The following is a 26,784-nucleotide window of genomic DNA, read 5'->3' as shown; positions in this document are numbered from 1 at the left end:
AGAACAGCAAAGATTCGTGGACTTTTGGCAGACCTGAATCTGTGAGTAGAGAGAATTCAGACCATTCATGCCTTTGACCTGTGCTGTTCTGTAGGGTAATCAGCAGCCACATGTGACTATTTAGATTTCAGTTAATTAAAATTTTAAAAGTTAAGGTTCACTTAATCAGCCACTGCAGCCACGTTTCAGATGCCCAGCTCTCCCCGTGGTTGTGTCTGGTATCAGACTGTGCAGACGTAGACCACTCACAGCTGCACGGCTGCAGGGACCTAGGGCGGCCTTTGTAGGAAGTTGTGTTTCAACTCCAGAATTTTATTTTACCCAAAGGAAATAGACTCTTCCATGTTTTTCTAGGATTTCGGGAACAAAGTTACATTGTTCCCAGCCAGAGAGGACTGTTAGAGATAAGCATATTTTCTCCCATTTTCTGTGGGAGTTTGTTCTTTTTCAGAATCTCATCCACAGTGGTATATCTTTAAGACAGGATATGTTCTTATTCTAACCTGAGCCTGGATCTAAGTGTTTGGGGGACTTTGATTTTCAGCAGCTGTTACGTGAGGCAGTTGAGCCTCCAGGTCACTTACCCAGTCACCAGTGGGACTTGGAGTTATTTTTTCTCTTGTGATTTCTTTCTCAAAGCCGTAGAGTGGCCTATAATCAATAGCAGAGTCTTGTTGGTAGCACGTTTCTAAACTCATTTCAGGACTAACTTGTGTCAAGGAATTATTTTCCCATTCTTTTTGGTTGAGCGTTCTCTGATTTCAAGTCAGGGAAACAGAATTATACCAGTAAGAAAGCAAACATTCTCTATAACTTCCAGCTCAGTGGTTCAATTTCATATTAAAATGACTCTCCTGTTGGAAATGCCAGTGTGGTTCCACAGGGACCTCCGCCTGCCCTAGAACTTTAAGTCTGTGCCACCGCTCCAAGCACGAGACCACAAGAGGCTCAGTCGAGTCAAATTGGTTGGCAAACAAAGAAGGTGATTGAATGATCCAGGGCAAGTCTCCTGGTCCATACACACAGGCGTCCTGGACATAGCGACCTGCAAAGGGAACACAGAAACTTAGCTGGCTTTGTTTCCTCATCAGTTTACATCCACGTGGAAAAGTGACGCACTTCTAAGGTCATCTGTAAGGCCCCTCTGCTTCGTGCCAGTTCAGATTAAACGGGGTTTCCATGATCGCTTTGACAGGGGCTTTTATGTTGAATTTTGAATTCATGATGGAAGGGAAGCTTTCATTCGTTTGGTTAGTGATTTCTGAAATGTTTAATGGCTACTTTAGGTGAATACTGTAGAATTTTAGCTAGTCATGAGCACGAGGGAGAAGTAACAGCCATCGTTTGCCAGATAACACCTAAATTCTGATAGCTGCTGTTTTAAGTGCCATGAACTTTTCAAGTATTTTCCTCGGTTGTGGGTAGTTCATAAGAGTTGTGTTGGTTTTAATAAGTCATTGCTTCAGCCTTCTATTGGTTTTGCAGAGTGAGTTTGATATAAATAGAAGTAATTAAAATTGGAATTCTAGTTCGAATCCAGTACTGATTGGACTCCTTCGAGGTGAACTCAGTAGCGCGTTTTATGGGTCTGACACTGTGCTTGGCTCTTCCTACTCTATTTTAATCCTCCCACCAACAGTGGGAGGTGGTTTCTGTCATCACCTTCGGTTTGCAGAGGCAGGAGTGCTTAGTTTGCGTGTAAGGGAAATTTCTGTTCATTTTGGAGACCTTGCTCTTTTCTCTGCTCAGCGCTGCCATGCTCTCTCCCCCCCTGCTGATGCTGTAATCCTACTTCCAGAAACCTGTCTTAAGGAAGTATTATTTAAAAGGGTTGGAACTGCATGCACAGAAATGTCCAGTGTTGTTTGTAAGACTGAAAAAAATCAAAAGGGATCTTTTCCCTGCTAAGCGTGCGTTCGTGTAGTGAAGGGCCTAGAACTGGCCCATGGTGAGCATTGTATACGTGAAAGCTGTTACCATGATCAGAATCTTTTTAACTGATAGACTCTTGGTGCAGTGTCACAGAATCTCAATAGTATTACATTTAACCAGTTGAAAGTGTAAATATGAAGATAGCATGAAGAGCTTAGGACATAGTGAAAGAGGAATCAACTGCACCTTGATCGTAACTGCATACTCGATAGTTTATGTACGTATGAACTGGAAGGGAACACAAATAAATGGGACTTTGTCAGAATTGCGTTAATGCTGTCTTGGTGATTAAAAATCAACAAACTCTTTGTTGCTGATAGTAATGGGATGGCTCTGCAGTGTATGCTGCAGAGCTGGGCCATATGCTCCCCCAGTGGCATGGCATCAGGCAGCCGCAGCTGGTTTGAGACCCAGCTCTGCCACTGCCTGTGCCACATCCTGTGACTCTGGGAGTGACCTCACTTCTCTGAGTCTGGGGTTCCTCGTCTGTAGAGTGTGCGTAATGATAGTTTCTACCTGCAGATCGCCGTGAGCATCGACGGCAGGCCCAGAGCCGGGTTCCAGAAGGGTTTACCACAGACCCTACAACAGTGCTTGGCCTAAGTTGGGACTGACTGAATGCTGGCCGGGGTTGGCCCTGTACTGCTTTGCTAGTAGAACCATTTGCACAGTGAAGCTAGTGATGGCAAGAACTTTCTGAAGTGTTTACTTGTAGGGAATAATGATTCTTTTTTTTTTTTTTTTTTTTTATTTATTTATTTATCTTTGACTGTGTTGGGTCTCCGTTTCTGTGCGAGGGCTTTGTCCAGTTGCGGCAAGCGGGGGCCACTCCTCATCGCGGTGCATGGGCCTCTCACTATCGCGGCCTCTCCCGCTGCGGAGCACAGGCTCCAGACGCGCAGGCTCAGCAACTATGGCTCACGGGCCCAGCCGCTCCGCGGCATGTGGGATCCCCCCAGACCAGGGCTCGAACCCGTGTCCCCTGCACCGGCAGGCAGACTCCCAACCACTGCGCCACCAGGGAAGCCCGGGAATAATGATTCTTGTTAAGACTCGCAGTGACTAGGTTTTTTTGCAAACATTATTAAAATACTCAGATTTTGCTACTCTAAGAATTTGGAATCATTACTTTGTCATTGACAGCCACAACCCTTCGTGACATCTTATATACCATTGGTGAATCACTTTTTCAGGAAGAATCTGAGCCTCTCCTTTTCTGAGCATTTATCCGCCAGTCCTGTCAACCCGTGTGTAATGACAGTGAGCCACTTACTGTCTGAAGAAAGGCCAAGGTTGTTTGTTAGCCTGTCGTTTAACTGTCACCTTCTTTCTATGTGACTATCCCCCTAGCTGAATCATATCTACCTTTTAAAAAATACTAGAAAAAAAAAATACTAGAAAATTATTCCAGTCCTTCTGACCTGGTACCCGTCAGGAGGATGGCTGTGCACATGGCAGCGGGAATTGTTTGTCTTTGAACTGTTCTGGTATTAGATTTTCCATTTTTTGTTTGTCCACAACCTGTTTCTTTTAGGTCAGTCTTTAAATCAGCTTGGAAACTGGGTGAACCTAGTTTATTTTGCATTATCTGATATACTGTATTCAGACCCGAGGACTGTACCCGGATGCCTTGTGAAAATAGGTTATGTATCTCTGCAGTAGCTCCCGAGGTGGTCAGGGAGCTGCTTGTAGACAGACAGTGCAGGGCCCAGGTGTCCCTGGGGAGCTCGTGCTCTGCCGGAGCCGCCTTCATGCACGGCTTTGCTCCAGTCTTCCCGCGTCCTCTGTCCACCACCAGCTGTGGCCCCAGAGACGTCAAGCACGCCCTGTTTTCCTTCCCCGGAGTACACCAGAGGACTTGCCATCTTTCTACTGGACTCGTCCGTATCATGCTGTGAATTGTGTCTCATCCACCGTTTCCTCCCTGAGACTGTCTGCTCAGCCTGGGGGTTCGGGGCTGCGGAGAGCCAGCCCCAGAGAGGAGGCACGGATAACTTCCCAGGAGCCAAGTTCTAGCTCTTCGACTCCGGAGGTGTTTCCCCCGAACCGACGCGCCTGAGAGCCGCTCTGCAGCCAGCTAGTTCTCTTCCAGACTCCACAGAACAGAGACGTGGTCTCCTCCACCCCAGATCTGGCTTTCGTGTACTGCCCTGGCCACTAAAACCTCTGGCACACAAGACAAAGGGGCAAAAGAATTTACTGTCCCTCAGGGAGAATCTTCTGAGGGCAAAGCAAAGAGACCTTTTTTCAGCAAGAACTGCGTAAGAAGTATGGGGGGCAGCTGGCTGACCCCACCGAGGAGCATGTACCTGTGCTATTCAAGCATCTGTTCTCGTAAAGAGACCCAGGGAGACAGAGAGCTCATTTTAAATGAATGTTAGGAGCAGGTGGGAAAAGCCAGATAGCGCATGTGTTTTTATCTGAAAACTTTAAAAGTTGCAGCCCTGTTGTGTGTTCACTTTGTGAAAATTTATCAGCTCAAATACTTAGAATTTGTCTACTTCTCTGTCTGGATATTATAATTAAAAGAAAAGTTTTTAAAAAATTGACACCGTGCTAGTTGGATCATCACTAATTCTTCCAGATTGCAGTAAACATGACCATCAGTCTTCTCCCACTGTTTTCGAGGCAGCAGTTGTACAGTTTTTATAAAATTTGAATGCGTTTTGTGGCTTGGGTTTTGTTTTTGTTTTTGTTTTGGCCACACTGCCCTGCTTGCAGGATCTCAGTTCCCAGACCAGGTATTGAACCCGGGCCCCGGCAGTGAAAGCCCAGAATCCTAACCACTAGGCCACCAGGGAACCCCCTTGGGTTTTGTTTTTACCTTTGCAGCCATCATGAACAGTTCCCTCCTTGTTTTTCCATTTAATGGCTCGAATGTTTCCTTCCCAGCCAGTGCTTGGGGTGGAACCTGGAGCATCTAAGGGAAAAGACATGCAGGCATGCAGTGAGCAGATGAAGGGAAAGCCCAGCCTCATTCAGAATGCATGTTCTCATCTGATGAAAGGCTAACGCTTCTGGGGGCTGGGTGTGTGCTGCACCAGTGGTAGTATCAGGGTGGAGCGAGGTCCTGTATTGCGTCTTTGTGCTTAGATTTCACTTTTCATCCCTTCCTCCATCCCTAGTAACTCACCTAGTATTGACAGCATGTTATGTTGGGTCTCTTTGGATCGCGTTTTCTCTGCAACAGCTCTCTGGGGGTGATTTGAAAGGATTTTCAGTGGATATGAGAGGTTTTAAAAAGCTCCTAACCCATTTCTGCTGGATTTCATTGTTTGCACTGTCGCCTGGACTGACTGATTCGCTTAGCTGTTCAAGCTTGAAGCCACATTCGCAATAAGAGCCAATCAGCTTTACAGAAAGAGCAAATAGGCCCATTTAAAGGAGGGCATCAGATTTCCCTCTACCTCTAAGAAAACCTATCTGAAGTATCATGTTAGCCACAAACAAAATTGCTAGTTTTAATATTTTCCATTCTTAACAAGCCCCTAGCACGATACCTGGCACTAGTAGGTATCCAGCAGTATCTAATAAGTGAAGGAAGAAAGGAAGAACTTTCCAGAGATCTGTGCTCAGAGTTTTCAGAAGGCTCTATTTGAGGAGACGCGCAATGCTGGTGCTTGCTTCTGGAGAGGGGGCAAAAGCAGCCAGCCTGATTTGGGAACCTGGCGCTCTCTCCGCAAACCTCAGATCCCTGAAAGCGAAGACCCTCCTGGACTACCCAAGTGGACAGTCTTACAGAATGTAGAGCTATTTACCAAGCCACAGAGCTGAAATAGAAAGAATCTTCAGTTAAGGATACACTTCTCCTGTTGTTGCCTCTGGCCTGAACAGACACTGTTTTGCTGGATTGTTCTTACCTTTCAGTCGGTTCAGAGTTACCCAGTAATGTCGCTCTGGGCCGTGGATGTCTTTAGACCACCGAAGCATGTCTTTTGCGCGGGTGTCTGTTAGTACAAACTCTACAAACTTCCTTGTTAGTACATAGTAAGCACTTCCAAAATAAATTGTTAGGTTATGGGGTGGTTCATCTTTGAATCTTTCATTTGGAGATACATAGATATCTTCTTCAGGGGTGAATTCGGGATGGCTTTGACTTGCCTTAGATTTAATGTTTGGTGGCTGGATTACCCCAGGAGTAATATTTTTATCATTCCATTTGCTTCTGATGTAGTGTATGATTTCCTTGTTAGTTTTGATTGGAAAATCCTGTCCACAAAGATTAATGACATAGTTCCATTGAAATTTGGAATGGACTAGATCTTTCATACAATTAATATCTGCCTGTAGTCTCCTAAAGCCACTGTAAGCCATTTTCTCTCTCGTTGATGAAATAAAAATATTTTCAAAACAATTAACCAGGGATTGCACAGCAGTCTTATACTTCTTGGGGGCCTTTTCATCAACATGAATACAGTAAACATTTTGAGGCACATAAATAGCTCTGAGAAGCTGCACAAACATAGCCAGCTCCTTATGAATAGTTATAATATATGCCAAAGGGAAGGTGCCCTCTTCTGCAGACAGGGGTCTGGTTATGAAATGCAACTCCTGGGATATCCTGGAACAATTTCCTGGTCTGTGTAAATGAGCAAGTATTTCAGATCCATGAGGGTTTTTACAGAATTTTGCAATTTGGGGAGCCACCTCTTTCCCTTCAAACAAAGCCGAACACAGTTCATCTGGATAAAAGCCACATTCCACTACTGCTGGGTAGGTGGGTTCCTCCTCTGGTTCCTCAGGAGTTGGATTCCTTAAATAAAGAAAAATAAAGATGCAAATGGCTACGCACACGAGAAGACCTGGCTTTGTGGCTCGCAGCTGGCTCATGTTTTGAGCTCCAGTCGCCTTCTTATTACCATGGTTTGAAATGTTTTCCTCTAAGCTTCCTAAAAGAACAACAGGCAGAATTTAGGGTGTTGTTAACTCTATTCCCCCCCGCCCCCGCTAACTCTATTGGCGTACATGTATTTAAAGTGTATAATTTGATCAGTTTTTATATATGTGTATACTCATGAAACTGTCACCACAGTCATGGTAACAAGCATTTCTTTTACCCCTAAAAGTTTTCTTGGGCCCCTTTTACTCCATCCTCCTTCCACCATTGTCTCTGGGCAATCACTCATAGGCTCTTGTCACTGTAGACTAGTTGGCGTATTCTACAGTTTTATATAAGCAAAGTTATACGTATGTACTTTTTTGCCTGGATTTTTTGTCACTTAGGATAATGAGTTTAAGATGTCATCCACGTCACTGCATTTATCACCATTTTCCCCTTTTTATTGCCGAGCAGTATTCCATCAAATGGACGAGCCGCAGTCTGTCTATCTGTTCATCTGTTGAAGGACACTGAAGTTGCTTCTAGTTTTAGGATATTACAAGATGCTGAAAGCATTTTGTGCACGAGTCTTTGTGCAGACCTACGTTTTTGTGTCTCTGGGGTAAATAAGAGTGAAATGGCTGGCTGGCATACAGGTGTATGTTTAACTTCTTAAGAAATTGCCAGGTTTTTTTCCAAAGCGGGTGTGCCGTTTTACATTCCCACCAGCAGTGTACGAGCGCTCCATTTACTGTACATCCTCACCAGCACTGGGTATGGTCAATTTAAAAAACTTTAACCAGTCTAATAGGTGCGTAGTGGTAATTCATTGTGGTTTAACTTTGCATTTCCCTGATGACTAATGATATTGACTGTATTTTCATGTGTTATTGCCCTTATCTTGGCAGATAAAAATCTCAAATATTTATTTTGGACATAGATACTGTCCTGTTCTGCATTATTCAGAATTTATCTTATGCCATTATTCTGTATCATGTTATGAGAATATATCTTTCCAATAAAGAAAACAACAAATCAAGAGAAATTTTGTGATCACATAATTCAGCTTGTTGAAATGAGTTTATGAATTGTTTTTAGAGAAGGCTTCAGTGATTAAAAACAAGATATCTTTATCTAATAAAATTATTTGATAATAATTTAGTTTCCTCTCTTGAACTCTACAGAGATTCATGAATAAGTATTTTAATTAATTAATTGTTATTGGCATGCAAAGACCATCCTTCGGAATTTAGGGAAGAAAATTGATCAGGTAAAATATCTATATTGTTAGTAGTTTTTTCCCTTGTTTATGAATTTTGTCTCTAGGTTTCCGTAAAAAGTCATATCATTGCTTGTTCCTACTTCCTATTTTTTTTTTTTTTTTTAATCTTCTATTTATTTATTTATTTAGGCTGTGTTGGGTCTTCGTTTCTGTGCGAGGGCTTTCTCTAGTTGCGGCGAGTGGGGGCCACTCTTCATCACGGTGCGCGGGCCTCTCACTATCGCGGCCTCTCTTGTTGCGGAGCACAGGCTCCAGACGCGCAGGCTCAGTAGCTGTGGCTCACGGGCCTAGTTGCTCCGCGGCATGTGGGATCTTCCCAGACCAGGGCTCGAACCCGTGTTTCCTGCATTAGCAGGCAGATTCTCAACCACTGCGCCGCCAGGGAAGCCCCCCTACTTCCTATTTTTTTAAAAATATTTGTTTTATTTTTGGCTGTGTCGGGTCTTAGGTGTGGCACGAGGGCTCCAGAGTGCGTGGGCTCTGTAGTTGTGGCGCGTGGGCTCTCTGTTGTAGCCCATGGGCTCAGTAGTTGCAGCATGCAGGTTTAGTTGCCCCACAGGGTGTGGGATCTTAGTTCCCCGACCAGGGATCAAACTCCCGTCGCCTGCATTGGAAGGTGGATTCTTAACCCCTGGACCACCAGGGAAGTCCCCCTACTTCCTGTTTTTAAAAACCCATTTACTTTTGACCAGTGTTTATCTCAGATTTGACATTAGTCCCTTACCTTTCCACATCATTATTGCAAATGCCATTTGGATAAAGCATTAACAAGGCAGCATTTTGAGTTATCCTGTGTTCTTAAACTGTGAGCCCATAAAAACTGTAAATGCTGATTGTGGATTTTAAAAATGTATTTATTTTCATTGTATAGTTTCTTTTTACCCATCATGCTTCAAAAATAGAACAACCACTGCCCAAATATGTCAGGTTACGTTTTACTCTGGTTCAGTAAATGTTGATTGCCCCAAGCATAAAACATCATGGCATAATTTCACAGACATTTTTATAAATTACATAATACCTTTTATAAGCACAGTCATCATTATAATTAACACATTTCATATCTGGTCTCTAAAGTAGACACAACATGTATCATAAAAACAAATTCAGTTGGACGGAAATACCTTCTTGAAATGAAAATAAAGCTTTTAACTGCTTCTCTGTTAAGAATTTTGGTGAAAGGTAAAACATGTACCATAGTTTGTTACATTTTCTCCTGTGTTTAGCTTTTGCATGGGAAGGGGGTTTGGGGGTTTTTTTGGTTTGTTGTCTTGGTTGTTGTTTTTAAGCTTATGATCAAAGTGTAAAATATGCTGGTCTCATCACAGAAATGTTAGCCCCACTTCACTGACAGACTAAACCCCAGGCAGAGCCCAGGGGATTGGGTATTTTCAGTGTTTTATGATAATTAAGTGAAGACACGTCCCATGTGTAGTCCGTTGTCCTTCAGGGCAATACGTTGGCTAAGTGCTTTCCCTCCCTTATTTGTAGAGAGACAGGCACAGGAGCTTGGTCACGGTTAATCTGCTGCCTTTCTGCCTCGTGTTCTGTTAGTGCAGTGCTCACAGTTGCCCAGTTAAATCTTCCTTTTGGCTCAGGTTCACTTTGAAATTTAGAAGTCGGTGTGGCTAGAATGCCATGTTGTGGGAAGGGTCACCAGCTTTATTTTCGTTGTTTCAGTACAAGCTTTTGCAGGTAGTCAGGACAGCCTTGTAATGAAGCCTTTGGAGACTCCGCTGCTGCTGAATTTACGTAGTTCTTGCTGTGGCTTTAACCTGCATCTGGTGGATAATGTGAAAATTCCCACAGGAATCAGCTCTTTAGGGCCTGGCAGTTTTTCCTTTTTAAATCGTGGTGAGCATCGTTTTCAGCTTTGCAGACATTTCGGTTCCTGGTGATTTGTTGTTGTTGTTTTGTTTCTATGATGTGAAATCAGCTTTTGTAGTCATAATGAAACTGTAATTGTTAAACATGTGCCTTTTTATCACTAAATTAATTTCCAAGAAATGTAAGTGATATTTTCCAAGTGAGAGGAACATGCAGCCCATTAAATAAAAGTGCAGTCTTACTGATTATTGAGCAATTTTTTTTCCTACACAAAAAGTTTAAATATTTATTTATTTTAAAGACTTCAGAAAGAGTGGCAGTTATCATTATATATCATGGAGCAGATACAAAAGTTCTTTGTTCAAACCAGACCCATTATTTTACCATTCCAGTGTTCTATTTCCTCATGTACTACTGAAATCACAGATGATCTCTAAAATTATTATTTTGTGTGTGTGAGAGAACATTTTAAGGCTTTTTTCATATAGTGTCATTCCTTAAGTGATCTTTCCTGGGCCTTAGATATTTTGATGATCTTTTAGTTCCTCATGTCTGCAGCCTTTGGTGTGTAGCATCATTAAAATATGTAGAGTGTACAGTAGGATTAAATAGCTTCCAGACAGTGAATCATGTTTTGAAGATTACACGTTCAGTTGACTGAGGACATATGACACCTAAGGGATTTTGTAGAATATCTTTCAGTAGCAGTAATTACCAAAGTTACGGTTAAGGATGGTGTTAAAATTTTTTCCTTTTTGTGGTACTGGAAATCACAAATGATCTCCAACTATAGTTCTCAGAATGGAATTATTTTACCTTTTATTTATGTTTTTGTCCAAGCATAAAATATTTCCAAAGAGTTGTTTCAAAATACATTACTATCCTAATTACGAGAGCCGGCGAGCATATTTTCCTTCTTCTTTTCTGCCTTCTTTATCTGTCTGTAGTGCCCCTCTCCCACCGCCCCTACTGCAGGCCTTAACAGCCAAGAACAGAAGTCAGCAATATGGGTCTGGTACTACGTGTTGCCACTAGAACACTTAAGGGCAGTCATTTTGAATTTGTTATGACGGGATTTAATTTGTTATATAGGCTTTTCAGGGGGAGTTGGCAACATCCTGGATAAATTAATTATTTTGCTAAATCTTTTATACTTTGTGGGTTTTTTGTTTTTTTTTAATTTGGTTGCACCGGGTCTTAGTTGCGGCAGGCAGGCTCCTTAGTTGTGGCTCACCGGCTCCTCAGTTGTGGCATGTGAACTCTAAGCTGCGGCATGCATGTGGGATCTAGTTCCCTGACCAGGGATCGAACCCCGGCCCCCTGGATTGGGAGCGCAGAGTCTTAACCACTGCGCCGCCAGGGAAGTCCCTTGTGTTTTTTTTTTAAAGGTAATTCCTGTTAGTAAATAGAAAGTGGGCATCTTTAAAGGTGAACTTGTAATATTTTGCCATATATTCTATAGACTATTACTGTTTTAGAGTATTAACATTAGCTTAACCAGATTAAACAATTTAGTCTTTATTTTCTGGACGGCAGATGGGGGTGTATGACAGTACCTGCCTCACGAGGACAGCGGGCTAGGGGTGTGGGGCAGATGGCTGAGTGTTTCCCGCTGAGCCTGGCCCGGGGCGGTGCTCCGTGCTTGAGCGGGGTGGGGCTACCGCCAGTCCCCTGGAGCAGTGAGACCCTCAGACCGTGAATGTTGGTTCTCTCTCCGGTTACTGCATGTTTGTCCTAAAGAAGTCACTGTAGCTGCAGCAATGAAAATTTTGTGTGTTATTTTTGTCGTCTCTGGGCTCAGAATGATGTCCAAAGCACCCTACAAGTTAACAGTTTTTTCTTGAACTATTTGAGCTTTATCACAGAGTTAGACTAATTTTGAATTCAGACCGTCAAAGTTGTCCAGTAAAATAGATGTCTTAATCACAACATGCTTATTCCTAAAATGTGTATACATTTCTTCAGCCACTTTGATGTGAAGGGGAAAACTACATTTTAGGATATCCATTTAAAACAGTCACAACAAAAACAATGTTTTTATTAGAGGACTGTTTTTTGAGAGGAAAAGATGCCTGCTACTTGTGCATTTTAAAATATTACTGATATTCCAATAGTTCTATTTTAAAACCATGGAGGAGGCACAGTAAAACATATTCTAGTAATAAGACCTGCTCAGCCTGTGCCATTCATGATCTCTGCCTAGTTAACGAAGCACTTACCGAGAGAGGCTCGCATGTGGGGTAGAGGTCCTGGCCGTGTCCGCGCCCAGCCTGGCTTTTTTTTTTTCCTTCAGTTGCTTCTCTTGCTGTGGCTCCGGCTGAAATCACATGAACAGAGTTGCTTGGCAGGTTTTGTTACCCTTTCATCCCTGGAGGATTTTATTCTTGTTGATCCTGACGCATGGGTTGGAAAATAGAACCTGCGTATTTCTTAGGGGCTGGTCCCCTGCCTTACAAAACAAACAGCAGGAAACACCCAGCCCAGGTGAAGGGCAGCGCAGGGTAATTGTTGGATTCTGAAAGCTGGATGAAATCCTGGCAGTCCTGGGTCAAATTCTTTAAGTGTTTTTAAAAGTAGGAGGCCAAGTTTGGTTATCGGACACTTTTTCATTAAAGGGATAAATAAAAGTCATTTAAAAATCTCATTTGATTCCTAAGTAGCATTCGGAGTGCTTCAGCGTGGCTCTCCAGAGGCCTGACTTCAGGGAGGCAGGTGCGCCCTGCCGTGCCCCGTCCTCCCGCGGCCGTCTGTGCATGGTTAGTAACGACTCCCTTTCCTTATTCTCCTCCGATGGATACTTTTCCTCCTAACATCCTTCCTTTTCTGGTTTAAAAGGTCCTCCCGCTCGCTGGACCTCTCTTTAGGTTTACCCCAGATGTGTCTGTCGGGAATAGTGAAGCCAAGAGACGTGAATCGCACCCCGCAGAGACTGTCACCCGCTCAGGTGTCCAGACACCTGAGCTCTTTATTTAGTCAGCCGAGTTCAGCTTTTCTTCCCCTGCTGCGGTGACTCGAGATACCTGTTGCTCTTTTGCAGAACAGATGTTGCCGTTGCCCTAGAAAGATTTCTTAACTAGGCGGGTAGAACCTAGTCTCTTTAATCTGAGGGGGATGCAGCCTTGCCGCACGTGTGACATGTGTGGCTTTTATATAAAAACAGATCCGCGCAGCCTTTTAGTGGGGAGACCCTGTATATGTCTGCGTGGAGTTGTTCACATTTTGTGAGTTGAGAGACTACTTTTATCAGACGAGAGTCAGGAAAGGGAAGGCCACCCTGCCAGCTGGTGAAGTGTGGCTCCAACTCTGCCCCCAGGCCCGAGGGCTTGTTTTAAATTGTCCTGTGAGTGCTGCTGAACTGGCCCGGCAGGCCCGTCCCTAGGGGAAGAGGACTGGCGCTGGATTTCACCTGGACCTCACATGCTTAACCTGGACAAAAGCAGTGGAAGAACCTGAGAAAATGATGCGGAGAGTTGCCTGCGTGCAGCTTTATACTCCCATAGCTCTAAGGGAGACACAGAGTAAAACCAACCATGCTGAACGGAGTGTTGTAATAAATGGACAAAAACACAGGCTTAATGTAACATCAGCTTCTTTTTTTTTTTTTAATTTATTTATTTTATTTATTTATTTTTGGCTGCATTGGGTCTTCGTTGCTGCACGCGGGCTTTCTCTAGTTTCGGTGAGCGGGGGCTACTCTTCGTTACGGTGCGCAGGCCTCTCATTGCGGTGGCTTCTCTTGTTGCGGAGCACGGGCTCTAGGCATGCGGGCTTCACTAGTTGTGGCACACGGGCTCAGTTGCTCCACGGCATGTGGGATCTTGCTGGACCAGGGCTCAAACCTGTGTCCCCTGCACTGGCATGCGGATTCTTAACCACTGCGCCACCAGGGAAGCCCTGTATTAGCTCCTTATACTGATGTGATTCAACTAAAATTTTTGAAAGATGAAAATCCTAATAAATAAAACAGATATAGAGCGTAGACATGTAAATTACAAAAGAGGCGCTGTGAATACAGTGGGGTGTTTTATGTTTCTTAATCAAAGCCAAAAAGGAGCTGTCTTCTTCTGCTTTTTGGATTAGCGTAAGTTTTTTTTTCCTTCCTTTAAGTGGTATGATGGGCATTCTCACATGTTGTAAAGAGTGTAAAGTTCATGTGACCTTCTAGGAGAGCTATTTGGCTTTAAAATTTCACTCCCTTTCATCCTGGTTTGAAATATTTCTTGAGGTCATGTTCTCATTCCTTCATTCAGCAATTATTTACTGAGCATCCACTGTGTGCAGGACCCTGGGCTTAAGACTCAGCTACAACCATGAAAGATAAAGACAAAACCTTCCCATTTGGACATTACAGAGTGACAGAGGGAAGCCCTATTTTAAAAGTCAATACACACATACAGGCATACATTCATTTATCATAAGCCATGAATGCAGGAAACAGGGTTCTGTGATAGAGAACAACCAAGTCTCAGAAGTGGAATTTGGGGGTCAAAGATGCATGTAATCAGTTGTTCATCACAATTATTATTTGTAAGAACAAAGATTGAGAAACCACTATTCCATTTGTCTGTGATATAAATATACAGATATAGTAGCATATTACTCTTAATTCTGTTTCCTTCAGCACTTTCCTACTGGCCTTTTTTTTCAATATTTAAGAAAAATTAACATCCAGAGGTCATGTGAATATACAACTTCTAGTCTGCTTTTCCTTTTAACCTATAATGAGCATATTCTGTGTTGTCGAAAACTCTAAAATAACTATATACTCTTCCTTTTTAGGAATGTATTATGATTTATTTAGCCATTTCCCCCCTTTCTTGGACATCTGAGGTACAAGTAATAAAAGGAAGCAAAACTGAAAATAAATATGTGATTTCACCTGTACGGGAACAGTTCACATAGAAAAATGGGAAATACGGGTGTTTTCTGCTTTGTGTACCTGTTACTGTTATAAGCAAAGAGAGGGTCAGTCCCTTTGGGCCGCTGTGCCTTTGCGGCAGCCCCCATCCCTTTCTAAAGCCCCCCCCCCCACCCTTTAGTCCACGGAGGAGAGCCCCTGTCTGGCAGCTGACATCGTGGCAGAAACCTGCTTCCTGCCCTGGTTTTACTCGCCTCCAGGGACGGGCCGCTCCACGCAGGGCCCTGGGTTCCAGCAGAAGCCTAGTGAGGTCAGGCATGACCCCAGAACAGGTGAGGGGCCTGTAGCTGGAGGGAGGGCCACGTGCTGCTGTCCCCAGGGGCTGCCCGCTCAGGTCCAGGCAGTTGAGGCCTTGAGGGGTGGGTTTGGTATTAGTGGATTTTTTGAATTTTGGAGACAAAGAGCAAGATATCTCAAGTTTTAATGTGCAAGGTTCCCGGCTCAGTGTTGTTATTAGCAGCTGATTCGACTCTAGGACTACAACTCGGGTACAAGACAGGGCCCACTGTCACATGTAGACAACTAAACAGTCGTGTGCAGCGAGGGAGGCTGCGGACCGCTGGCACGATCGGTCAGACCCGGGCAGCAAGAGTGGTGGAAAGAGGCGCAGAAAGCCCGCGGGGGAGGAGGACGAGGGCCGTGACGGAGCCGGGCAGCAGACGCGCTGAGGAGGGTTACTGACGCCAGAGCCCCAGCCCCAAGCCCCACCGGGCCTTGTCTACCACCTGATTCTGTTCCTGCAGATTCTTTGTCCTTCTCTCTCCAAGGAGGACAGCCCCCAGGGGAAGGCTCTGCCCCGGTCTCCCACAGCCCGGGGCTTCCCAGGCAGCCTTCCCCTGCAGAGGGACCGTTCCCCTCCCCTGGCCTCCCGGCATCTCTGTCCTCCAGAGGCAGCCCTGGCCAGACGCCGTGCCAGACGCCGCCTCTCTGTGCACAGAGCTCCTCTCTGTGGCACCAACCTCGGGCTTTGTGGGTCTTTACCACCTTAGAAAAGGAGCCGACTTTGACCTAGAGCTGTGGGTTTTGTCCACAGAGCCCCAGTAAGTAACCCAGCTAAGGCAGCGGCCAAGGAGAGTCAGCAGACGGTGGCCGGCTCCTCTGTGTGTTAGGAGGTGCTGGGAAAGCGGTGTCAACTTTCAAGAAAAAGAGCAGTTGCGTGGCTTTTCTTGTGCTGAGAATGTTTTCTGTCAGAGAGATTCTGGGCGTGGACTCGGTATACGGCCATCCTCACGGCCCAGGTTTGTCCAGTGACCCAGCAGGGCTGTGTAGCCCTCAGATGGTAAGGGGCAGGGACCCAGGCAGAGTCTAGAGGAATCCGCGTGAGGCTTCCTTACGCTTTCTCCATTCCACGAGGGGGCACGACTCCCAGCGAGGAAAATGCAGCAGCGCTTACTGTCATCCCTCCCTATCGGTTGCGGGGGCTGGGGGGATTGGCCCAGGACTCCCGCATATACTGAAATCCGCAGATGCTCAAGCCCCTTATATAAAATGGTGTAACGTTTGCATATAACCGACACCCATCTTCCCTTTTACTTTAAGTCATCTTCAGGTTACTTATAATACCTAATATAATGTAAATGCTATGGAAATAGTTGTAAATACAGTATAAATGTTACGTAAATAGTTGGTGGTCTATGTAAATAGTTGCCGCGCCCTACAGTGGTACGTGGCAACTATTTATATAGTATTCAAGTGTTGCTTTTTAGAACTTTCTGGAAAATTTTTTCTTCCCAAATATTTTCTGTCTGAAGTTGGTTGAATCCATGGATGAGGAACTCAGGTTATGCGATGCTTCTGCCTAGGGAAGCTAGTTAGAGACACGATGCTGAGGGCTGGAACTTGGAGCTCCATCTGTGTTAGGAAAATGCAAAACTGGTGATGGTTGAGCGTTCAGTGCCCAGCTCTGGGCTCCATTCCCTACGGCGTTACCCTTAATTCTTGCCTCAACCCGATCATGCTGGGAGTTCAGTTTATCCCCATTTAACAGAGGCGGTAACTGAGGCCGAGGTCTAGGCAGAGGGACTCTGGAGAACCCACAGGAAGAGGGAAACAAACCCCGAAATGGATGCTGGCCCAAACGCTGTCCTCAGCAGGGCTGGCTTCCCAGGGAGCAATTGAAAATGCAGCACCCCTGTGGGCATGACAGTGGGCAGCTGCAGCCCAGGAAAGGGCTGAAATGCAGGCTGTGCCTCCGGCATGGTCCTTCCCCTCTCCTGCTGGGATTTAGCCCATTTACCCTAATTGGCCAACTTCCTAAACTCTAGAACAGTGGTTCTCAAAGCCTGGTTCCCCCACAGGCAGCATCTGCATGACCTGAGAAAACATTAGAAATGCAAATTAGCGGGTCCCACCCTAGAACTCCTGAATCAGAAATTGGCGGTGGGTCTCAGGGATCCCCCAGGAGATCCTGATGGAAGGTCTAGGTTGCAAACCTCTGTCTGGAATGTGAGATCCCCCAGCCTCTTGCTTTTAGCCTTGGCTCAGCTGTGTGTGAGTGTCACAGGCTCTTATGAAGTCAGTCCTCATGAGATGAGCCATCAGTAGGTGCTCAGTAAGTATTGCTGATGATTCCTTCAACAGACGTTTCCTAAACGTCCACCCCGTGCTTGGGTCTTTGCATGGGGCCCCTGGAGGTCGGGTCCAGTGGGGAGGCCTGTAAGCAAAGAAGCCCAACACAATTAGGAAGTGGGAGGAACCCTCCAGAAATCCAAGTGCCTAGACACCAGCCAGGGCCAGTCTGGCAGGCAGGCCTGCCATGCTAACTGTACACAGAAACTTTCCCAAGCAGGGCTCGGGGTCAAAAACTGGCCAAGCCAAGGTGCAGGCGGGGGAACAACAGGAATTTCCCAAGAGCTTGAGGACCAGTGGTTGGGCTAAGAGTGAGGGTCTGAGGGTAGCTGCTTTCCGCGTGGTGACGGAATCTGTCTTCTCTCTTTCGTCCTCTTCAGTGTGGGGCTGCCTTCCAGGAGGACGACGTCATCGTGCTCAATGGCACCAAGGAGGACGTGGCAACGCTGGAGAGAAGGATGGAGGCGAGGAGGCTGCGAGCCAAGCTGGGAAAGGTACCGGAGTCCCAGGCTCGGTTCTTTGCCTTCCCGAGTTTGGGCGCGAGTCAAGTCTGCAGGTCCTGCCCAGCTGCGGCCTCTGCTCCAGAGCCCGTCGCAAACCCGCTGGCTGTGCTGCTGGCACTGGTTCGGGGTTTGCCGTGATCGAGGCAGTTTTTATGACCAGGCGGGCCCGGGCTCTAGAAGATTAACGCCCTCGCTGGGTTGGGCTCAGTGGTCTGCTCTGCGCTCGGCTACCTCATCGGTGAAGGGGGGCGGGGGGTGACGCCACCTGCAGGGGGCAGGTGTGGGCAGGAGGGTAGAAAAGCTCAGGCCTGTGAAGTCCGCCCAGAGTGCGTCCGGAGGGCAAGGCGGCCACCACGATTGCTGCGCGGGCACTGAGTGTAAGAGGCTTGGTGTCACACCTTGTGAAACTGAGGAGGAGTGAAAGTCACCACCCCCAGCACCTCTGGAGAGCCTGTGCGGCCCAGGTTTGAACATCCTAGAGATCTGGGGGGAGCCCGGGGCCTGTGCTTCCCACCCACTCCTGGGAGTGCAGATGCAGACGCGCACCCACACACACGCATGCAGACACACACGCAGACACACACACGCATGCAGACACACGCAGACACACACACAGGCAGACACACACACGCAGACACACACACCCTCCCTGCACTCCCTGGAGTGAGGAGCCGAGCAGCCTTCCCACTGTGGAAGCCGCCGGCCTGGCCGTCCTGAGCCTCCCCTGGCCCCGGTTTTGAGTGGCGCCCCGGCGATGCTTGCTGGTGCCCGGTGCTCTGGGTCGGGGGTGCTGGGGTGAAGGCTTTGCTTTGCGCCCAGGTCCATAAGCAGTGGAATCAGTGCTTAATGGTCTGATGTGCTGAGCAGGCTCAGAACAGTTGATCAGCTGAGAAACCATTCAGTGTGTCATTGACTCTGGGTCCAGTAGTAGATTTTGTTCTTTCTTGAGTACTTACAGATGATAGCCATGGTCTTTTTTTCATTCTTTAAAAAAAGAAAAAAAAAAAGGTTCAGGGTAAATGTGGGAGAAAATTCATGTCATCAGAATTAAGGCAAAAGAATGCCTAAAGTATTAGAAAATTAGTTTCAGGATCCTGAGGACATAAAACTGTGAAGAAAAATAGCCTGCCTGGTTTTGGGCTACTGGCGTGCATTTACCAGTGACGTAAGAATTAAAGATTTGTCAGGTTTTTCACTTTTTTTTTTTTTAAATAAATTTATTTATTTATTTATTTATTTATTTATGGCTGTGCTGGGTCTTCGTTTCTGTGCGAGGGCTTTCTCCAGTTGCGGAGAGCGGGGGCCACTCCTCATCGCGGTGCACGGGCCTCTCACTATCGCGGCCTCTCTTGTTGCGGAGCACAGGCTCCAGACGCGCAGGCTCAGTAGTTGTGGCTCACGGGCCTAGTTGCTCCGCGGCATGTGGGATCTTCCCAGACCGGGGCTCGAACCCGTGTCCCCTGCATTGGCAGGCAGATTCTCAACCGCTGCGCCACCAGGGAAGCCCAGGTTTTTCACTTTTTAAAATCATAATAGAGGAAAGTGCAAGACCGTATCACCCTGGAATAATATGTAATTCATGGTCATGAGGCTTTAAAAAGCTGAGAATGTGATAGCAGTGTTGTTATTGTGTATGGGTCCAGAGTTCTCAGAAAGAGCCAAACCACTGGCATTTCCTCCTTTGAAAGCTTCACTGAGGAAAATAAATAATGTCTATGAATGGTTCTGTAGTACAAGGAATCGTGCCCAGCTTTTGTGATCAAATACCAGTGGAAGTACTCCATGAAGCGGTCTTGTACGAGGTTATTACAATATTCATGAGAAATAAAGAGACGCTCTGTCATTTAAAGGAGTGAGTTCGGGTTTAGAAGTGAATAGGAGTTTGAGATATTTTTGACGACATTTACCAAAGAGGATCTGCTTGTTCTTTGTTGCTACTATTGATCAAGTTCAGTTTTTAAGAAGCACAGAAGGGAAAAATTGTATTGTAACGGAAGCTCCTAGAGACATTGGTGTGGTCATTAGCCTTCTTCTTACTTTAGTGAGTTGTCCCCTCTGTCCCAGGCTTCCTGCCAAGTTGTTCAAAGCCCAGTGGAACTAGCATGCTCCTCTCCGCAGAATACTCCCCGGACCTTCTGGGAATGCTTCCTAGAGACGGCTACCAGGAAACCAAAATATTTCCCCAATGTACCCGCAGCTGGAGACAGGGCATAGCATTTCCTGTCTAAGGCCTCACTACTCGTGCTTTTCAGATAACCTCAGCTGTGAATGGAGGGCTTAGAAATTAGCAGTTTTCTGCACTTTTTTTTTTTTTTTGAAGAATGAGGTGTTACCCTCACAAATTTGAATGCATGTCTTGCATGTGTGAAATGAGCAGGACGTGTTTATGTTTTATGCAAGTGTTACAGATCACGTAGCATGTATATAGTACAGGTTCAGGGCCACTGCCCGAGCAAGGTCTTTGATGTTTTCTAGTGATGGGAGCCTTCTGAAGCGTTTAGGCTGCGTATCTTTAACGCCACCTTTTGCATGCTTAGGAAAACGGCACGTTTAAAGTAAATTCTCTGAGTGAACGTAAGTCCTGTTTGTCCTTTCTGTGACTGAATCAGCTGTGTGGTTTTAGAATGGTTTGTTTCATTTCTTAAATTTTTGCTGACCAATTTAACTATTACGAGCGACCGAATTCTAACAAGTAATCCAGAGTTGAGGAGAATCGGCTAAAGTGTTCTTTAGTACAGGCCTCAAGTCCTTACAGTTAACTACACAAATGTCAAAGCAGCTGGACAACTTTGAAGAAGTCTTCCCGGAAGGGTTAAGGTTCAGTACTGGCTGGACTTGTGTTATTATCCAGTTAACCGCCCTTTTGTGTGCAGTCGTCACCGCGAACGCTGACTGTTCCCACTGAAACCTGTCCTCCGCGTTGAGGTGTTTTGAGGAGGTGGTTTGGGAATGTAACTGTACAGCCGAGCGGATCTCTGCGGATGTGTGTCACGTGAGGCGAGAGTGCGCAACTGGAAACACGTGGGGAGGCCCGAGGTTAGGGCAGAGGATCAGAGTCGTCTTCAGCGGGAGCCCTGGCCTGAGTGACCCGTGTCGGCCTCTCTGGGCTCCCGGACTGGCGGGAGCCACACTGACTCCGAAATCAGTGCATCTGAGCACGTGTCCGCCCTCCCCTTTCTTTTCACAGAAAACAAAGAAACCCAAGGTGGCAGAGTCTCTCTCAAAATCAGATGTCAGTGAAGGTAAGATGCTAAAAGAGCTCCTTATTTTAGCAAAAATAAGGCCATAGGCCTGTTTCCTAAATAAGTTCCTGATGTTGTTTTGTTTTGCTTACTTTGTTTTTTCACAGAAGCCCCAGGACCATCAAAAATGAAGACAGGGAAGCCCGAAGAAACCAGCCTTGATTCTCAAGAGAAGAAAAGCACCTCGGCTCCCAGAAGTGCAGGTGGGTCCTATTGAGACGGCAGTGGGCCACTAGACAGCTGGGAACCTGCGTGGGTGCATCACGGTTTTGCTCGCGTGAATTCGAGAACTCAAGGTCGTCCTAATGGTGTCTCTAAATAGTTCACTGAGCTCTCTTGGGGGGTAACTAAGAAACAGTTGATTCACCTTAGAGCAGGAGCCCTCTCGGGACGGAAGGGGTGTGGGCGCAAATGCCAGTTGCCCTGTGGAATCTGCACTTGGGGCCAGGCTAACCGGGGGCGCCGAGGCCTGACACGGGCGTTCCCTAATTTAAGGCTGGGGCTCGCTGTGCACCGCGTGTGCACTCGAGCTGGCCTTCCTCCACCTGCTCTTGACCGAGAGCCATTCTATCTGCTGGATAGTCCAGAATTTAGTGCCTTTCTCCCGAAACTCACTACCTTTAACAAAGAAAATAGTATTTATTTCACAAAGAAGAAAAGCACAGATTGATGCGGTAAAGGAGTGTGTAATCCTGTGGTGTAATCGTCCTCCAGAGTGTTCATGGGTCCCAGTCCCCCAGACACACACCTCAGCCACCTGGCCTCAGCATCTCATGTACGTCATCCCCGGAGCTGGGACCAGTGCCGAGAATGTATAGCAAGTAGTGATTAGTGTGATTTTAAATACAGTAGCTTCATTTGTTTTTAGGACTTGTCGATTGAGATAACGTATTTCAACATTCATCCCCAGAAAGCAGGAAGGAAATTCCTGGGATTAATGAACTTTTGAGGATGTGACGTAGTCCCAGCTTTAAAGTTTTGGGCTTTTCATTTTTCCAGCAGCACACGGGAGCTCTTCCGGAAAAGCCGGGAAGCCTCCATGTGGAGCCATGAAGAGGTCCATTGCCGACAGCGGAGAGTCAGAAGCTTACAAGTCCCTTTTCACAACCCACAGCTCCGCCAAGCGCTCCAAGGAGGAGTCGGCCCACTGGGTCACCCACACGTCCTACTGCTTCTGAGGCCCGGGGCGCGGCCTCGGCGCACCTCAGAGCTCAGAGCCCGCATGGCAGGGCAAGATGGGGGCTCGGTGACCCCGCCGGCCCCACCCTGTCGCCCTCTCCGCTCACCGCCTCCCCCTGTGCGTGTGGACCTTCCCCGGCCAAAGCACGCTGGCCGCGCTATTTATGCTTAAAATAATTAAAGACTCCGGATTCCTCACGGGTATGTGGTTGGCTCATCTTGACTCAGATTCTCATGGTTTTGCTCGCGGCGGTTAATTAAACAAGCCAACTGAAACCGAACTTGAGGAAGGACGAGTTTGAAGTGCATTCCGCCTGCAGGGCTGTAGGAGGGTTCGTCTCAGCGCCAGGGAGGGGACTGAGGGGCCTTCCTTGCGGATCGCCTTGATGAGAGAGGAGATTTAGTTGGCACCCGATGATTTCGTACGAAAATAAAGTCTAAAGTCTGCTCTTGCTCTCGTCTCTGTATTTTTCTTCTTTCTTCCCCGAGCGTTGAGTAAGAAAATTGCGGCCATTGCAATGATAGCGATAGTAGTTCTATGACATCATGTCAATTCCACTTTCCCTCTCAGCAGAAGATTATAAAAGGGGGAAACTGTGCATAAAATTGGTGTATCTTATCCATAAAGTGTGTTGAAGTGAATAATTAATGAAATTCTCCTATGAGACCAAGAATCAGGAACATCCAGGTTCAACACTGCCTTTCTGGAGACAGTTGTATCATTGAGATGGTTCTTTATACCAGACCCAGGGCCCTGGTTTCCATTAAAAAGCAGGCGAAGGAAACACAACATTGTAAGTCAGCTGTACTTCAGTAAAATACATTTTTTAAAAAAGCAGGCAAAGGAGCTGGGAGAGGAAGGTCGGAGGCCGGAGGGGGCAGCCTCAGAGGGAGGAGTCTGGGGAGGGGGTGGAGGCCGGACGCAGCCTGCTCCGTCCCGGGTCCTGTGCCGCAACAGGGTGGGCGGCTGGACCCGAGGACGTGTTGACGTTGTGAATATAGAGGCATTTTAGTCAGAATGATCTTAACGTCAGTGAATTTCTGTTGTGGACTTTTCCAGAACAAACCTGAAAATTATCTATTTTCTTTCCCAGATCAGCATTTATATACATTTACATACAGGCAAGTCTGGTTATAATAGCCGTGCCTATTTCCTAACCAACCCTTGGGCCTCACGCCCCCGTAAGCCCTACACAGGTGCTCTCGCCAGGGAGCCCCACGTCCCCACCCCAAGCTGGGGGAGCATGTGCCCCAGGGCGGTCTGTGCGGCTGGATCCCACTCTGCGTCTCCCCTCCTGGTTTCAAACCATCTCACAGAACTTCTCCATCACTCAACACAGTTAGAGGCACAGTGCAGGCACCCGGTGGACCCTTGGTTATGTCCAGCAGAAGGCTTTATTCCCCGGGAATAAGTGTGAATCAGGTGACCCAGCGGAACAGGTACACGCCCTGCGTTCCATTAGTCAGGACTTTTTGTTTCATGTCCTTTTTAGAAACTGATGGTTTCAAGTGCACTGGCCAGTGAGCCCTGGCTGTACTCCTTGCAGCGGCCTCTGTCGTCCTGCAGGCTGTGCCCCTCTCGCTTCAGAGTCTTCACACCTGCCTGATGCCAACCACGTCCCCATTTTATCCCGCCTCCTCCTGATCATCCCTCACATTCTGAGTGTCTTCTTCAGGAAAGCCTTCCTGCCTGAACCAACCTAGAGCTGCCCCCTTGCGTTCTCTTAAAGCTCTCTGTTCTTATCACAAATGTTATTTTTTTCTTTTTTGGCCACACCGTGCAGCATGCAGGATCTTAGTTCCCCAACCAGGTGTCGAACCCGTGCCTTCTGTATTGGGAGTGTACCGTCTTAACCACTGGACCACTAGGGAAGTCCCCTTATCACAATTTTAATGAAATAAATGATACTCTTAATTAACTCAGGCATTGCACACTCAGGTGAAGTCAATGAGCGTAACTGTGAGGCGATAGGGAGTGGTGGGGACTGTGGAGAAAACATGGCCACCTAGAGGGGCGGTTGCTACTCAGCTCCAGCAGAGAGGGGCCCCCGTGTTACCAGATCGTCCATACTTTTCAAAGGAAACTTAGTTTCCTTTGAAATCTGGCCTTTTTAAGTGAAGCCCTCCCCCCACCGACATTTAAATATTGGCAAATAATCATTTTCAGAAACAATGTAGGCCAAACAAAGTACATCAGTGGCTCCTAGTCTGTAGCCTCTGTTTTTTTGGTGGTTTTTTTTTTTTTAGCCTCTGGTTTAATATCTTTCTTCCCACTAGGCTCTCAGCTCCACAGGGGCACATGCCCGGTCTGCTCTGCTCACCACAGCGTCTGCAGTCAACAAATAGAAAAACAAAAATAGATGGACTCTCCCAGTAGAGCATGAGGGTCAGAAAGAACATACTGGCAAGGAGATGGCCTTCTATCACTCCCCGCCTCTCTTTTTATTGCCTGCTGGAAATTTCGCCATTTCCCTTTAAGCCCTACTCCCAGGCGACCCCTGAGAGCCTCTTTATCCTCTGCCCTGAAGTCATCACAATGGCCAGAGCTGGTTCTGGCTCAGGGCCTCTGTGACATCACCAACCGCCCAGCCCAGCCCTGGTCCCCAGTCTCCGGGTGCAAGGGCAGACCAACCCACCATGAGCCACTTTGTCCCCCATCTCTGCTCACCATGCAGACGCTGAAATGGTTCTTGTTCTTTCCTCTGTGCCTCTCCTGCGGCTATGCCTTTATGTTTTCTTCTCTGAGGGATAAAGCCAGAGAACCCCAGGGGAAGGTGCCTTGCGGAGGGCACTTTCGAATTCGGCAGAATCTCCCAGAGCATGCCCAGGGCTGGCTTGGGAGCAAGTGGCTCTGGCTTTTTTTCGTTGTCGTGCTGTATATGATGCTAAAGTTTCGAGGAGATAGTGAGAAGGATAAGGTAAGGATGGCTCCGTTTTTCACACCACATTGATTCCATCTCAGAAAGCTCAGACTCAGAGGAACACATGCTCTGGTTGTTACAGGCAAGACCGTTAAGTACAACGAATTTGAATACAGAGTACCTACTTCTGGTCCTGAGAAACGTTGGCTAACTCATTTCCCGACGTGTCCTTAGGGAGGACGGTAGATCTTAACTCACAGAGGTGGGGACTCATAGTTGAAGACCACCTTCTGTTTACTGGGCAACTAAAACCTTGGCTCAATATTTATCCTGTTAAATGAGATTTTTCAAATTGAGGATAGATTCAAGAACTTGGCGTGTTTCAGGTCAACATTATTTATGGAGGCAGATTCACTGCCCCTGATTTTTAATTTCCCTAGCGTTTGAATCATTACAAGTTGCTGAACTGAATGGAAATGGTATCATTATCCCAGGTAAAGGAAAAGACCTGTCGTAAAGGGTCAGAGGTGTAAAGAGGTAACGGCCTGTCCATAAAGTGGCTGAACAGCTCTGAGAAGGGGAAGGGAGAGAAATACAGCAGCATGTTCGCTCCTGGACAAACCCACCGCTTCAGGATTCTGTGTCCAAACTGATGGGAGCAGGGGTTGGCGAACCTTTTCTGTAAAAGGCCAGATAGTTGATATTTTCAGCTTTGCAGCCCATTCAGTCTCTGTTGCAAGGACTCAACTCTGCTGTTTGAGCATGAAAGCAGCCATAGACAATATGCCAATGAATGAGCCTGGCTGTGTTCCAATAAAACTTTACTAACAAAAAAAGCTGGTGGGCCGGATTTGGCCATTGTTTGCCAATCCTTGGGCTAGATCAATGCTAGAGCCAACTTCTCTTAGGTGAGCCCAGCTCTCTTAGAATTGTGTCAAAACCAGCAACATCAACAGTATTATTCACCCTGAATATCTTTCTTGACAGGAGCAGAAGAATCCTCCTGCCCTTCGAGGCTGTTCATTTCGCTTTCCAATAAAGAAAAATCAAAATGCTTCCCCCAACAAAGACTATGCATTCAATACCTTAACCCAGCTCGAGATGGACCTTGTGAAATTCATGTCCAAGGTGCGGAATCTGAAAGCCGCCATGGCAACTGGCGGTAACCTCAAGTTTCAGAGCTCAGAGGTGCCTGCAGACCCACACAATAATATTACAATATATGAGATATGGGGCGAAGAAGACTCCGAGTGAGTGGATTTGTGTGTCAAAGTAGGAGAGGAAAATTTGAGTGTTGACAAACCGCATGCAAACTAATAAAACTATTCTGAAGAAAAAGAATTCTCGAACTTGGGACCTTTTTCCTTTCTCTTTTTTTAAGCTTGAAAAAAGTGCGAGGCCAGTAGCCATAGCAGTTATTGTTTTGTTTTTGCCTTCCTCACTTCCTCTAGAGCTGAGGGTGGTGAGAAGTGTATGGACAGTGACATTAGTGTAGGGTGACATTCTTGGCCACTGTGCCATGGCCCTTGTAGAATAAGGCTTGGGAAATTTGGGGTAAGATGCTGATATTATTGTCATAATAACTATCTTTATAGTAGCTATTTTCGCAAAAGACAGAACCTTTTTTATCTTTATGATATATTACAAAGGACA

General features: G+C 46.4%; 3 protein-coding genes across 5 annotated transcripts in view; 2 read left to right on the top strand and 1 right to left on the bottom strand.

Annotated features, from left to right (window-relative positions):
* The window catches only part of RTF2 (replication termination factor 2), a 41,570-nt gene extending 18,847 nt beyond the window's left edge, over nt 1-22,723 (top strand). The window contains exons 6-9 of one of the 2 annotated variants that reach the window (XM_036826156.1): nt 17,727-17,840; nt 21,037-21,091; nt 21,199-21,294; nt 22,091-22,723. In XM_036826156.1, the coding sequence (XP_036682051.1) occupies nt 17,727-17,840; nt 21,037-21,091; nt 21,199-21,294; nt 22,091-22,269 (444 nt within the window). In that variant the 3' untranslated portion in view covers nt 22,270-22,723. The remainder of the gene's footprint in view (nt 1-17,726; nt 17,841-21,036; nt 21,092-21,198; nt 21,295-22,090) is intronic. The other variant, XM_036826158.1, reaches the window with a different exon arrangement.
* Nucleotides 771-12,373, bottom strand: LOC118881342 (beta-1,3-galactosyl-O-glycosyl-glycoprotein beta-1,6-N-acetylglucosaminyltransferase 7). The gene is made up of 4 exons (XM_036826155.1): nt 12,080-12,373; nt 5,793-6,821; nt 4,757-4,852; nt 771-1,045 (listed from the first exon to the last, which is right to left on the bottom strand). The coding sequence occupies exons 1-4, from the start codon at nt 12,093-12,095 to the stop codon at nt 822-824; spliced, it is 1,365 nt and encodes a 454-aa protein (XP_036682050.1). The 5' UTR covers nt 12,096-12,373; the 3' UTR covers nt 771-821.
* A 1,895-nt stretch (nt 22,724-24,618) lies between the features above and the next one.
* On the top strand, nt 24,619-26,472 carry LOC118881852 (protein FAM209B-like). Of its 2 annotated transcripts, none has more exons than XM_036827141.1 (2): nt 24,619-25,188; nt 26,119-26,472. In XM_036827141.1, exons 1-2 carry the CDS (start codon nt 24,940-24,942, stop codon nt 26,383-26,385), a joined length of 516 nt encoding a protein of 171 aa, XP_036683036.1. In that variant the 5' UTR covers nt 24,619-24,939; the 3' UTR covers nt 26,386-26,472. The 2 variants fall into 2 exon arrangements, with proteins under 2 accessions (XP_036683036.1, XP_036683037.1); XM_036827142.1 differs by having other exon boundaries at nt 24,940-25,188; nt 26,122-26,407.
* Nucleotides 26,473-26,784: the final 312 nt, after the last annotated feature.

This window comes from Balaenoptera musculus, chromosome 15 (assembly GCF_009873245.2).
Source record: "Balaenoptera musculus isolate JJ_BM4_2016_0621 chromosome 15, mBalMus1.pri.v3, whole genome shotgun sequence".
Lineage (NCBI taxonomy): Eukaryota > Metazoa > Chordata > Mammalia > Artiodactyla > Balaenopteridae > Balaenoptera > Balaenoptera musculus.
Note: the sequence above shows the minus strand (reverse complement) of the source record. Positions and strands in the feature narration are given on the sequence as shown.